We start from the raw sequence: 14706 nt of genomic DNA, 5'->3' as shown, positions 1-14706 counted from the left end.
CTGTCTAAGGACACCAGGGAAAAAACTGTAGACCTGCACAAGGCTGGGATGGACTACAGGACAACAGGCAAGCAGCTTGGTAGAAGACAACTGTTATGATTATTTATTAGAAAGTGGAAGAAACACAAGATGACTGTCAATCTCACTCTGTCTGGGATTCTATGCAAGATCTCACTTTGTGGGGTAAGGATGATTCTGAGAAAGCTCAGAACTACACAGGAGGACCTGGTCAATGACCTGAAGAGAGCTGGGACCACAGTCACAAAGATTACATTAGTAACACATGATGCTGTCATGGTTTAAAATCCTGCAGGACAGCAAGGTCCCCTTGCTCAAGCCAGCATATGTCCAGGCCCGTTTGAAGTTCACCAGTGACCATCTGGATGATCCAGAGGAGGCATGGGAGAAGGTCATGTGGTCAGATGAGACCAGAATAGAGCTTTTTGGAATCAACTCCACTTACCATGTTTAGAGAATGAAAACAACTCCAAGAAAACCATCCCAACCGTGAAGCATGGGGGTGGAAACATCATACTCTCGGGGTGCTCTTCTGCAAAGGGGACAGGACGACTGCACCGTATTGAAGGGAGGATGGATGGGGTCATGTACTGCGAGATTTTGGCAAACAACCTCCTTTCCTCAGTAAGAGTATTGAAGATGGGTCATGGCTGGGTCTTCCAGCATGACAATGACCCCAAACACACAGCCAGGGCAACTAAGAAGGGGCTCCGTAAGAAGCATTTCAAGGTCCTGGAGTGGCCTGGCCAGTCTCCAGACCTGGACTCAATAGAAAATATTTGGAGGGAGCTGAAACTCCAAACCTGAAAGATCTAGTGAAGATCTGTATGGAGGAGTGGACCAAAATCCCTGCTGCGGTGTGTGCAAACCTGGTGAAAAATTACAGGAAACGTTTGACCTCTGTAATTGCAAACAAAGGCTACTGTGCCAAATATTAACATTGATTTTCACAGGTGTTCAAATACTTATTTGCAGCAGTAACATACAAATAAATTATTAAAAAATCATACATTGTGATTTCTGGATTTTTTTTTTTAGATTATGTCTCTCATAGTGGACATGCACCTAAGATGGAAATTTCAGACCACTCCATGATTTCAAAGTGGGAGAACTTGCAAAACCGCAGGGTGTTCAAATACTTATTTTCCTCACTGTATATGAAAGAAGAGACTAAAAACTACCATAACTAATGAGGTAACAAGACACGTTCCAATAAATGATGATTTGTGAATGTGACAAATACTGTTGTTGTGCAAACAAACACGTGTAACTCTGCCTACATCTGCACATCTATAAACAGCTCGTAGTGCACATGTTCCATGCACTTTGTGTGAACCTGACCAAGATGAAAATTCCATAATCTGTCACCATTTCTCGAAGTATTTCCAGAGTTGGAGCGAGGCTCAGAACAGGCCTCGGCCACCTCGCAAGTTTGCAAAGTATTTAACTTTAAATGGGTGGGGCTTAACCTTCAAGCAACCGAGCCATTTTAGCGACTAATGAGTGGGGGTATTTATGACCCCATTGATTTTGTATTTGAATATATAAATGATTGTTTTAGGGTTCTTCATATTTATTTCACGTGTTTCCGATTTCAAAGTCAGAATCTGCTGCTCAGCAAGACTGTAATTTGGTTTTCTGTTAAATGGTTTTGGATTAGACTTTAATTATTCTGGAAGAAAAATCTAATTTGGAAATGTGAAAAATGCTTGCGTACAGTACAAAACCACGGCGTCACACACTTTTGGACGTCTTTTGCAACAGCAAAATTATGACATTGTCTAATCCAATTCCAGAATATTTCCCATTTGCATACTGTATGGAACATGTTAAGACTTTGCGCGTCACATTCCTCCCCTGCACACACCACGTCACGAGTCATGTGACAATGCTGTTAACGGCATTCACACTCCTTTGCAACCACATTGGGTTTAATGGACAAAAAAATCCCTTCTGCTTTCAGGTCGAAGACCTCCAGAGGGTCGTAGGCTGAGGGCACACAGCAGGGCGCGCGCTCCTGCGCGTTCCCGTTGCTGATGTAAGAGTCTAGCAGGATGGCGTGGTTGTTGGCTCGGACCAGAGGGAAAGCACAGCTGCCGTGGCAGTTGTTGATGGTGGCGGTGTCTGGATCGACGATCAGCTGACGGAGGGACACGGTAAGGCTCTTCAAGCTGCAAACGTGTTCCCTCTGCGGGTTGCTGTGGTCCGCTCTGGTGGCCCGCAGTCCTCTTTGCACCTCGTACACACGGCTCACGGTCTTCAGGGCCTTCAGCAGGATAAAGGCACAAAACTGCCTCTCTCCTACAGAACACACAGAAGAACCATTCAGTAAAAAATAAAATAACCCTTTCAGTAAACGTGTGTTGTGCTTTTTGGAGACTGGTGCTCTGGTTCACCTGTTGGTTGTTCCTTCTTTGGAAACGTGCTGAACTCTGTGAGCCTTCTTATGCTCTTCAGCGCGATGTGGTCTACATCTTCATCCGTTATGAGTTTAGTAACCTGCATCACCCTCTGCTCCAACCTCAGCCTAATCTCCTCCTGAAGGCCAGGAGACAGCACCAGCTCTCCCTGGAGCTCCTTAAGCACGGAGCCTCGGCTGTTGAAGGACAGGATCATGGGTGCAGAGGAGTTGAGCAGTCCAGCCAGCAGGGTTTCACTGGAGGACACACCCAGTTGCACAGAGGGAAGGGACTGCAAGGAGTCCAGCTGGATCGGAGAGGAACCCAGGTGATCCTGAGGCAGGAGGTTACGCAGGAAGCGCTTCAGCTCACACAGGAAGGAGAAGGAGGCTGAAGATCCTTGCTGTGGACCTGGATATCTGAGGAAGACAGCCCATATTACTGTCTGAAAGAACTTCCACTACATCGTGACCTGAGAGCATAGCCGACCTTGGGTTAGCTCCTGTTTCACTGAAGACCAGCAGAAATGTTGTCAAGTCAAAGTTGCGTCCTGATTTACCACCAATGAGAATATGTTTTAGGCTTCGTCCTGCAAAGAATGAAATTATGAGGAGGGTGCACACAAACCCAACTGTCAAATGGAAAAGACTCTGTATGCACAACAAAAGTAAATTCAACACAATCATTATATGAAATGAAAGTCAACACTTTGGAAAATTTCATCTTAATGCTTCACCTCAGGGAGCTTTGGTTACAGGTGACAGCCTGGGTACCTGCTAATTATAAATTCATATTAAAATTGGACTCAATAGAAATATTGCACCAATGACTTCTTTGATGGCATCTAAACCCAAATCAAAAAAGGTTGAATGAAAAGAGGGGTTGGGGAAAGCAGCCTGCAGTGATTCTTACATTAAATGAAGGAATGGACGTATATTAAAAAAATGAAAAGACACCGATCACACAAACCATGAAACATCTTGGGTTCAAACTGCCTGCAGTGACAAAGACGTTAAAGTAAATGTCAGTATCACTGCACTTTTTTCTGCTTTGGGGTTGTATAATTAATCATGCAGCAAAATGTATATTATCTCAGATATTTGTGATGAAATGCTGAAATGAAAAATTGACACGCTTTACAGCTGCCAGGTACCCACAATGCATCTGGTGTGAAACAGGCCAGACTGCCGATGTGGACAATCAGCTGATTAAAATCAACACGTCTGCACCCGCAGACGGAGCCACAGATCATCAGGATAGGACCCGGGTTTTACCCTTATCAGGAGATTTTGTCGTGGCAGATAAGTTCCATGTCTGGGGAAGTTCGTCTGCTGATGACTTTACTGTCAGTATGACGTACTGCGTCCCCTCTGAAATACACACACTCTGCAAAAGGAAACGACAGCAAATCATGTCATGTTACAAAAAGGTTTTTATTCTAAAAAACAGACGGACAATAAACGACCGTTTTTCACCTGTGAGCTCGGACGCAGGGACAGACTTGTAAAAGTGACGTCCAGGTCCTCGGCTCTGAGGACACCTTCAAATGCTAAGAACAGCACCGGCTTCCGTTTGAGCAAAGCAGACTGTGGGACATCCACAGTAAGCGTGACCGCTCCACTGTCCCTGTCCTCAGACAGACGCACTGACGGACAAAATCAGACATCAGAAAATTAAACACTCAGCCCTGAACGTGCTGCTGCTGTACCTCTGCTGGGATTCACAGCCTCCAGGACACTTCTGTATTTTCCCTTAATTGCCTGAGAAAGGTCTGATAAGACTGATGACGCGTTGGACCCACTGCAGATTCCAAACCGAGCCAAGCTGCTGCTCGTCACGTCTGCATCTTCTTCTGCAGCTTCATGCAGCGCTGCAAAAACATCATGCAGAAAACACGGCGTGTCTGCAGGGTCGGACACGTCCGTCCCACTGACTGTGGCGTTCCCCACCAAGTCGGACCTCGCAGAATCTCCTTCATCTTAAAGAGAACAAATTCATTGAAATCACACACACACACACACACACACACACACACACACACACACACACACACACACACACACACACACACACACACACACACACACACACACACACACACAGGGAAACCAAATTTTGCAACAGAAAATTTCAAACAAGCTACGTTTCAGAAAACAGAAGCATGTGTGAGCTGTGGTCCAACCTGCTGTTGTGGGATCAAAGGGCGGGGCTGGCTGCTGTCTGTCTCTGTAGGAGGCCTGTGTGAACACACACCGCCAGGTCCAGCAGAGCAAAAATGTCCCGACAACATGCACAAACAGCATCCTTCACGGTGCAGACACGAGGCTGCGGTCAGTCGTTTGTTGGGGGCTTGTTTTGGGAGGGTCACGCTCAGCAGCATGGTTTATATCATTCCCCCCCCCCCCCCCCCCCCCCAGAGCAGCAGACGACTGAAGCATCCCAACAACATGGAGCGTCCTTGGACTGTGGATTCTGTGTGAGGACGATCCAAAAGCACTGAAAAGGTGCTTTTGATCCGACAGGAAAAAATAGCAGCTTTTTCTGAGCAAACACAAGAGAATGGAAACCTTTCTCCTTATCTGCAGAGGCGCCGGAAAACACTGAGGGAGGCGCAGCACAGCTTTACGACCAATACTTTACTTTCTTCAATGAAAACAGCAGTGGAGGAATTTACATTTTGTTATCATATATATATATATATCTATATATAAAATTCAAACTGTATAATGCACGGCTTCGAGTTGTTTAATCCTTATATATATATATATATATATATATATATATATATATATATATATATATATATATATATATACGAGGTCTCTTAGATAATAAACCGACCCTTTTATTTTTTTTTTAACTATATGGATTTGAATGACATGCGATTACACCAATCATGCTTGAACCCTCGTGCGCATGCGTGAGTTTTTTCACGCGTGTCGGTTACGTCATTTCCCTGTGGGCAGGCCTTGAGTGAGATGTGGTCCCGCCCTCTCGGCTGAATTCCTTTGTTTCACACGCTGCTCGAGACGGCGCGCGTTGCTTTATCAAAATTTTTTCTGGACCTGTGAGGAATATCCGAGTGGACACTATTCGAGAAATTAAGCTGGTTTTCTGTGAAAAGTTTAACGGCTGATGAGAGATTATGGGGTGTTTCTGTCGGTGTAAGGACTTCCCACGGAGCGGGACGTCCTGCAGCGCTTCCAGGCGCTGTCGTCAGCCTGTTTCGAGCTGAAACCATCCTAATTTAAGGCTTAATTCACCCAGGACATCGTGAGAGAACAGAGAAGATTCAGAAGAGGCCGGCATGAGGAATTTATGCGGACATTCCACTGTTTAAGGACATTTTTTTAATGAAAGACGTACGCGCAAATTTGCCGAGTCGTTTCCGTGACGACTCGGCAAATCTGTGTGCGCCGCGACAGGAAAAACACCTCCGTGTTGAAAACCATTTGTAGAATTCAGGCGGCTTTTAATGGCTTTCAACAAGTGAGTAACTGAGAAATTGTTTAACAGCTTGGGCATGTTCCAACTTGCCCGTTAAGATTTCCAACGGAGGTGTTTTTCCTGCCGCGACCCCCCGCGGTCGGGTCCAGCCCGACATGCGACTCTGCCCGCACGTTCTTTCATTACAAAATGACCATTAACAATGGAATGTCCGAATAAACTCCTCATGCCGACTTCTTCTGAAAGTTCTCTGTTCTCTGACGACTTACTGCGTCAACAGAGCCTGAAATGTGGAAGTTTTCAACTTGAAACGGCGAGACGCTGCCGCCTCGAAGCGCAGATCGCCGTCAGGCGCCGTGGACCGTCCTTAAAGCGACACTACCAGACCAAAATCTCTCATCAGCCGTTAAAATTTTTACCGAAAACCAGCTGAATTTATTGACTGGTGTCCACTCAGTTGTGCCTTACAGTTTTGAAAAAAATTTTATCAAACAAAGCAACAGTCTCTGAGCCATTCCTAAACAATGAAAAAAATCGACGAGCGGGTGGACGACTCCTCACTCAAAGACTGCCCACAGGCGAATGACGTAACCGACAGGCGTGAAAAAACTCTCGCATGCCCACGAGGGTTCAAGCATGTCTGATGTAATCACACGTGATTCAAATCCATATGGTTTTTGAAAAAATAATAAGGTCGGATACTTTTCTAATAGACCTCGTATATATATATATATATATATAAAAACTGAAAAGTTATCTTTGATAAAGATAAAACGATAAACCACCCAAAAATGTATCGGAAGGAAGCATTAAAAGTGATAACAGTCCCAAACAACGAGTCAGCACTTATGTCTTTCTTTACCCGCTAAAAGCTCCAGTTTACTACATAGCTTCCACCACAGACACAACTAAGAAGAACCAGAAAGCTCAACTCTAACCAATCACAGTGCTGCCATCAGGCCGAGGTCTTGGAAAATAATGCCCTCCTGAGTTATGGTTTGGTGTATAAATAAAATGAATACTGATAGAATAACTCAATTAATGTCAATTCTGTCATTTGTGCAAAGTTAAGATATAACATATATCTTTTAATGTTGAATAATGCACTAATTCTGAAGTTTTGTAACAAACACAGACAGATGGCATTCTGGGTAAAATGTGCCTCCTCTACACTGATTAACGTTAATGTGAGGTGTGTTGTGTGTTGGTGTTTACAGATAAATGTGCTTTTGTAAAATATGCCATTTTTTATTTGTAAAAAAAAAAAAAAAAGTCATTTTCAAAAAAAAAAAAAAAAAGCCAAGTTGTAACCGTCTGATATAACCAGTGTCAAAATAAATAGGACACTGCCAACTACTGGTGCCAGTGTGAGTTTTGAGCCCTTTTCCAGCTGATTTTTCATTCGTGTGAGAATTTTTTGGATTGCACCGAGTTTCAGGTTAATCGCGCGTCCTGCATTGTTTAGTATACATGGAGTAACAAGCTGCGTTTAACATCTCACGACCACCTCCTGATCACCGATCGTATGGTCAGAAGAAAATCAAACCTATTTGATATTCTTGTACCTGAGCAAACACAGCAGAGCTGTCTTGTAATGTTTTTGTTTTATTTTGTTTTTTTAAACTTTGATGTCTCCCATCGAGAGTTTTTGTAAATTAAGCTTTAAAAAAAAAAGCTTCTGTTTACGTTTACGTCGAGTCCGACGTGTAGTTTTTGAACGTACAATGTGTGTGAGAACATAAATCGGGCGCTCTGAACTTTTACACCGTGTGGTTCTGTGGTACAGTGTCTGCTCAGCGTCTGAGCACTGCCATGAACAATACTGGCCAGTAGATGGCAGAAGAGACCTCGAAAACTTGCCAAAACAAAATTCCAGATAATCTGTGTTGCTACTTGCTATGTTTAAGATGCATGGAATTTAATAAAAGCAAACACAAAAATGTCTATAAACCCAGAGAATATATTCACGAGAATTTTAGGCACTAGAGTTTAATGCTGTTATCCTGATTAGAGTGTCTCAAGTGCATATCTCCTGTCGTGAACGTACTGAGATTACCCTATCCTACCCATAATGCACCGCTGGGCACAGCATGCCCACACTAAAACCTTAAAAATTAGCGCATTACTTAAAGACTAAAACATATATCTGATATTTTCACTTTATAAAACTTCAGAAGTGACATTAATTTAAATAACTCATCCGAAATAAGTTTGGTTAAAATTTGAACCATAAGTTAAAAATGTATGCCTCTGGATGACTTGGGTGATATTGGCCGTGTATCAGTATGGTATTAAAATAAATGTTTTTTTATTTTTTGGTGACCAGTTCTTTACCTGCAGAGGATAGAGTGGTTTCTTATAAAAACAGCTCTCCACTGTTTGCAAAGGGTAGAACTGCACATCTGTTCACCTTTGTTTACCATGTTAATGGATTCATCGGAAGATAATTAGTCCGATAATGGTTTTCAAAGTTATCTGAAAAGATAATCCGATAATGACAACTTTATCTTCAATAATTATCGGTTATATTATCGGTATATATATATATATATATATATACACACACACACTCAACAAAAATATAAACGCCACACTTTTGGTTTTGCTTCCATTTTGTACGAGATGAACTCAAAGATCTAAAACTTTTTCCACATACACAATATCACCATTTCCCTCAAATATTGTTCACAAACCAGTCTAAATCTGTGATAGTGAGCACTTCCCCTTTGCTGAGATAATCCATCCCACCTCACAGGTGTGCCATATCAAGATGCTGATTAGACACCATGATTAGTGCACAGGTGTGCCTTAGACTGTCCACAATAAAAGGCCACTCTGAAAGGTGCAGTTTTATCACACAGCACAATGCCACGGATGTCGCAAGATTTGAGGGAGTGTGTAATTGGCATGCTGACAGCAGGAATGTCAACCAGAGCTGTTGCTCATGTATTGAATGTTCATTTCTCTACCATAAGCCGTCGCCAAAGGCGTTTCAGAGAATTTGGCAGTACATCCAACCAGCCTCACAACCACAGACCACGTGTAACCACACAAGCCCAGGACCTCCACATCCAGCATGTTCACCTCCAAGATCATCTGAGACCAGCCACTCGGACAGCTGCTGAAATAATCGGTTTGCATAACCAAAGAATTTCTGCACAAACTGTCAGAAACCGTCTCAGGGAAGCTCATCTGCATGCTCGCTGTCCTCATCAGGGTCTCGACCTGACTCCAGTTCGTCGTCGTAACCAACTTGAGTGGGCAAATGCTCACATTCGCTGGCGTTTGGCACGTTGGAGAGGTGTTCTCTTCATGGATGAATTCACACTGTTCAGGGCAGATGGCAGACAGCGTGTGTGGCGTCGTGTGGGTGAGCGGTTTTCTGATGTCAATGTTGTGGATCGAGTGGCCCATGGTGGCGGTGGGGTTATGGTATGGGCAGGCGTCTGTTATGGACGAAGAACACAGCTGCATTTTATTGATGGCATTTTGAATGCACAGAGATACCGTGACGAGATCCCGAGGCCCATTGTTGTGCCATACATCCAAGAACATCACCTCATGTTGCAGCAGGATAATGCACGGCCCCATGTTGCAAGGATCTGTACACAATTCTTGGAAGCTGAAAATGTCCCAGTTCTTGCATGGCCGGCATACTCACCGGACATGTCACCCATTGAGCATGTTTGGGATGCTCTGGACCGGCGTATACAACAGCGTGTACCAGTTCCTGCCAATATCCAGCAACTTCGCACAGCCATTGAAGAGGAGTGGACCAACATTCCACAGGCCACAATTGACAACCTGATCAACTCTATGCGAAGGAGATGTGTTGCACTGCATGAGGCAAATGGTGGTCACACCAGATACTGACTGGTATCCCCCCCGCCAATAAAACAAAACTGCACCTTTCAGAGTGTCCTTTTATTGTGGACAGTCTAAGGCACACCTGTGCACTAATCATGGTGTCTAATCAGCATCTTGGTATGGCACACCTGTGAGGTGGGATGGATTATCTCAGCAAAGGAGAAGTGCTCATTATAACAGATTTAGACTGGTTTGTGAACAATATTTGAGGGAAATGGTGATATTGTGTATGTGGAAAAAGTTTTAGATCTTTGCGTTCATCTCATACAAAATGGGAGCAAAACCAAAAGTGTTGCGTTTATATTTTTGTTGAGTGTATATATATATATATATATATATATATATATATATATATATATATATATATATATATATATATATATAGGGGCTAAAGTATATAATCTAAACCAGATAGCTGAAGTTAGACCATTTATAGAAACCAGTGGGATGTTGCCTTATGGTCCAGTCACACGGCACACGACGATTCCTGAACAAAAGGGAAAAAGTAAAAAAAAGTCACAATTCGTTGAGAAAAGGTGGACGAAAGAGAAATTACACAACTTTTTTGTTGTTTCGAATTCAGCAGTTGCTTGTGGCAAAATACTTAATTGTATCCACACAAAAGATTAATTCTTCCTTATATAAGGTGCCTGAGCCCACTGAAGCTGACCCCCCACCCAGATAAAAAAGTCCAAGCAAACAGGCTGAGTTCGCCCTGTAATTTCCAACAGTACATGAACACAGCGGCGGCAGCAGCGCTCACAAAGCACCTTCTGCACTGTGTGAAAACATTCAGCTGCTCGAACGAAGTCAAACTAAACAATAATGTTAGAAAAACTAAACATACGATTAAAAAATGTCGAGAACGACAGCAAAACGAAACACGGATGAATTGAGGTTTTCGTTGCCCTTCGTTCAAATTTTTCAACAGTTTAAAAATCCTGACAAAGCGTCATCTGCAGGAACGAAGCTTCACGAAGGTTAAACGATGCCAACGAAAGTCAACAGAAGTCCAGATTTCTTGTTTCGTCAGGGCTTCGTTGCCCTTTGTTAAGTGCCATGTGACTGGGCCATTACATGATGATTATGAAGACCAAAGTCAGAAGGCCGAACACTGGAGAAATGCCTACTCCATACAGATTTACCGTACAGTACTATACTGTTTGGATTTGATATATATATATATATATATATATATGATAATATATGGATTTGATTCATATGTTTTTACGTCAGCCAAGCTTGAACCTTCGTGCGCATGTGTGAGTTTTTTCACGCCTGTCGGTTGCGTCATTCGCCTGTGGGCACGCTTTGAGTGAGCACTGGTCCTCCCCTCTCGTCGTTTTTTCATTGCGAGGAAATGGCGGAATGATTTGGGTTTTGTTCCATCAGAATTTTTTCAGAAACTGTTAGAGACAGGCAGCTGGAAACCATTCGGAAAATTCACATGGCTTTCAGTGAAAATTTTATGGGCTTCGCAGAGATTAAGGAGTGTTACTACCGCTTTAAGGACGGCCCACAATGGCGCACGGCGCGCCGCGCTCCGAGCCGCGATCGACAGGCAGAAACGACCATTTCATTTCTAAACGGATCGCTGTATGGATCCAGGACCATCATGTGCAATTTCTCTGGTTATCACAAGAGCTGGACATCAGCCATTTTCCGGCAGATTTCACTTTTAACAAGTGATTTTGCCATGGAAAGCTGCGCGGAGGCTTCGCGCATCACGACGGATTCGCTGATGGAGCAAGACAAAGAACACCTCCGTTTTGGAGTGTCAGAGGACAAGTTGGGACATGCCTATCTCGGCTTTCAGTGGCTTACCAGTCGAGTGAGTATAAGAGAAATTGTGGAGAGCTGGGCATGACCCAACTGGCTGCCCTGGCTGTGTGTTTGGGGTCATTGTCATGCTGGAAGACCCAGCCATGACCCATCTTCAATGCTCTTACTGAAGGAAGGAGGTTGTTTGCCAAAATCTCGCAATACATGACCCCATCCATCCTCCCTTCAATACGGTGCAGTCGTCCTGTCCCCTTTGCAGAAGAGCACCCCCAGTGTATGATGTTTCCACCTCCATGCTTCAAAGTTGGGATGGTTTTCTTGGGGTTGTTCTCATCCTCTAAACATGGTAAGTGGAGTTGATTCCAAAAAGCTCTATTCTGGTCTCATCTGACCACATGACCTTCTCCCATACCTCCTCTGGATCATCCAGATGGTCACTGGTGAACATCAAATGGGCCTGGACATGTGCTGGCTTGAGCAGGGGGACCTTGCTGCCCTGCAGGATTTTAAACCATGACAGCATCATGTGTTACTAATGTAATCTTTGTAACTGTGGTCCCAGCTCTTTTCAGGTCATTGACCAGGTCTACCTGTGTCATTCTGAGCTTTCTCAGAATCATCCTTACCCCACAAAGTGAGATCTTGCATAGAATCCCAGACAGAGGGAGATTGACAGTCATCTTGTGTTTCTTCCACTTTCTAATAAATAATCATAACAGTTGTTGTCTTCTACCAAGCTGCTTGCCTGTTGTCCTGTAGTCCATCCCAGCCTTGTGCAGGTCTACAGTTTTGTCTCTGGTGTCCTTAGACAGCTCTTTGGTTTTGGTTATGGTGGACAGGTTGGAGTGTGATTGATTGAGTGTGTGAACAGGTGTCTTTTATACAGGTAACAAGTTCAAACAGGTGCAATTAATACAGGCAGAGTGCAGAATAAGAGGGCTTCTTAAAGAAAAATTAACAGGTCTGTGTGAGCCAGAATTCTTGCTGGTTGGTAGGTGTTCAAATACTTATTTGCAGCAGTAACATACAAATTATTACAAAATCATACATTGCGATTTCCGTTTTTTTTTTTTTTTTTATATTATGTTTCTCACAGTGGACATGCACCTAAGATGAAAATTTCAGAGCCCTCCATGATTTCTAAGTGGGAGAACTTACAAAATCGCATGGTGTTCAAATACTTATTTTCCTCACTGTATGTATGTATATGTGTATATACATATGCATGTATGTGTGTGTATATATATATATATATATACATACATACATACATATTCTATCTCTACCTTATATCTTATGTCGTGTACTGTTACAAGTATTATTGCTTTTCTAGCACACGCAGTTGATGAACATTTTCCTCTACTTGCACCCACCTTGTGTGTTTTTTTAAGAGGTGACGTAACGTGAATTTGTCCTCTGTGAGATCAATAAAGTTTATCTTTATAATAAAGTCAACAGGCTTCTTTTAATTTATTTTTCTAAACAACTCATTTTCTCCCTGTCATGAATACAGATATATAACATTTCATCCACTTTGCCCTTTGCCACATCCTTCACCAGCCCTGACTCCTTCTTGTTACAACCTGCAGAACAATTTGCAAAGCTGCAACTACAAGGGAGGGAAGTGGAACAAATTATTAGAAGAAACAACCAGGGACAGAACTGGTAATTTATAATATGGGACTGAATTGACAAAACACTGTTGGGGCCCGACCACCCCCAGGGACAGAAACAAAACACCCTGTGTGCGAAACGAGTGCATTATCATTGTATGCAGTGGTGACATCAGTATGAGCGATTACATATGACACCCGTTACTTCATTAATATGATAAGTGCATGTGGTGAAGAAATAGAAGAAATGTGGTGAAGAAATCTTTCCACATATTTACTTGCTCTTAATTTAATTACTCTCAACCTAAACCCCATTCCCACCCCCACACTTGGGATACAAATACAACCACCCCACTGAAGACATACTGTACATTTCCTCTATGTGTAGTTTGTTTTTTGTTTTTTTTTTGGCAAACGTATATAAACGTGTTTGATTTCTGGTGACACAATTCACTAAAAAAGATGATGTTTAACAGCAGATTATAAATTGTTCAGTGTGTTAACAGACCTTATTTTTGCGGGTAAATTATTGTGTGCTTATTGTATGTAAAACTGGATAGTTACATGAATCAGTCGAGAAAACAAAGTAAAACACCAAAAAAGACCAAAAAGACTTTGACAAGACTTGTCAGTGACTTTTCTTTTTTTTAAATGTGTTGCAGGCCTTCAATGCAGCAATGGATGTATTTTCATAAAAGAAATGATACAAAAATCATACAGAATATGAATCTTTGGTTCATACAGTTTGCAAAGAAATAAAGGTCAATGGTATGATCACTGCGTCATTTGCATTTTTCAAATCATTCCAACATTTTCTGACATGGGGTTGTAGATTTCACATGCAGCTTTTGTGATCTTCAGTGGTGAGACGGTGCAAACCAGAATGATGAGTGCCAGCACTGCATATATCCGGCCACAGAATCCAGGAACAAAGCACGGCATCCAGCTGGGAACACAGCGGGTGGGATCATCACAATGAAGTGCGTGCAAGTGTGCAGATCAAAGTCGTGCAAGTGTCAGGGCACCTTAATAAGAGTGTCTTAAGCAGAAAAGATAGTGGAAAAGACAACAGGGAGAGATATTCCCTGTACCGGCTTGATGGTGCAGGAATAAATGTTTGTGTCAACCTCATCAAGAATGAGCTGACTTTTCCCACCCAGCGTAGTAACGTAATAACGCACGAGATGAAGCTCATCACAACACTGTGATATTTGGATGAAAAATGTCAATTGCATATAAATTCTATAACATTCATACAATTAATAATATCAAAGTTACTGATGTCAGCAGCCTAAAGGCCCCCTGACACGACCATGCCTTTGACTCATGCAGTAGCACAACCTGTATGCTGGAGAGTAAACTCATCTTGAACTGGTGCAGACAGGACGCCAGAGAGGAGCCGGTGCGTGCTTCTGCGCACAGGGAATTTTGAAATGTTCAAAAAAATCTTTCAAGCACAAATGTAATGCTATGTGGTGCAATCTAATCACCAACACGATGTGCAGCTCGTCAAGTGGAGTAAAGAAGTGAACAGAGTGAATGGTGACGTCAGTGGATCGCATCAGAGCGCAGCTTGTCTG

The 14706-nt window shown here is 42.9% G+C and overlaps 1 protein-coding gene across 1 annotated transcript; it reads right to left on the bottom strand.

Moving 5' to 3' along the window:
* Positions 1-1633: 1633 nt before the first annotated feature.
* Positions 1634-12133, bottom strand: amh (anti-Mullerian hormone). The gene is made up of 8 exons (XM_034179184.1): positions 12104-12133; positions 4600-4654; positions 4126-4395; positions 3893-4062; positions 3692-3803; positions 2890-3006; positions 2415-2816; positions 1634-2319 (listed from the first exon to the last, which is right to left on the bottom strand). Exons 1-8 carry the CDS (start codon positions 12131-12133, stop codon positions 1913-1915), a joined length of 1563 nt encoding a protein of 520 aa, XP_034035075.1. The 3' UTR covers positions 1634-1912.
* Positions 12134-14706: the final 2573 nt, after the last annotated feature.

This window comes from Thalassophryne amazonica, chromosome 10, assembly GCF_902500255.1.
Source record: "Thalassophryne amazonica chromosome 10, fThaAma1.1, whole genome shotgun sequence".
Taxonomy (NCBI): Eukaryota; Metazoa; Chordata; class Actinopteri; order Batrachoidiformes; family Batrachoididae; genus Thalassophryne; species Thalassophryne amazonica.
This window is presented reverse-complemented; position numbering and strand designations above follow the sequence as displayed.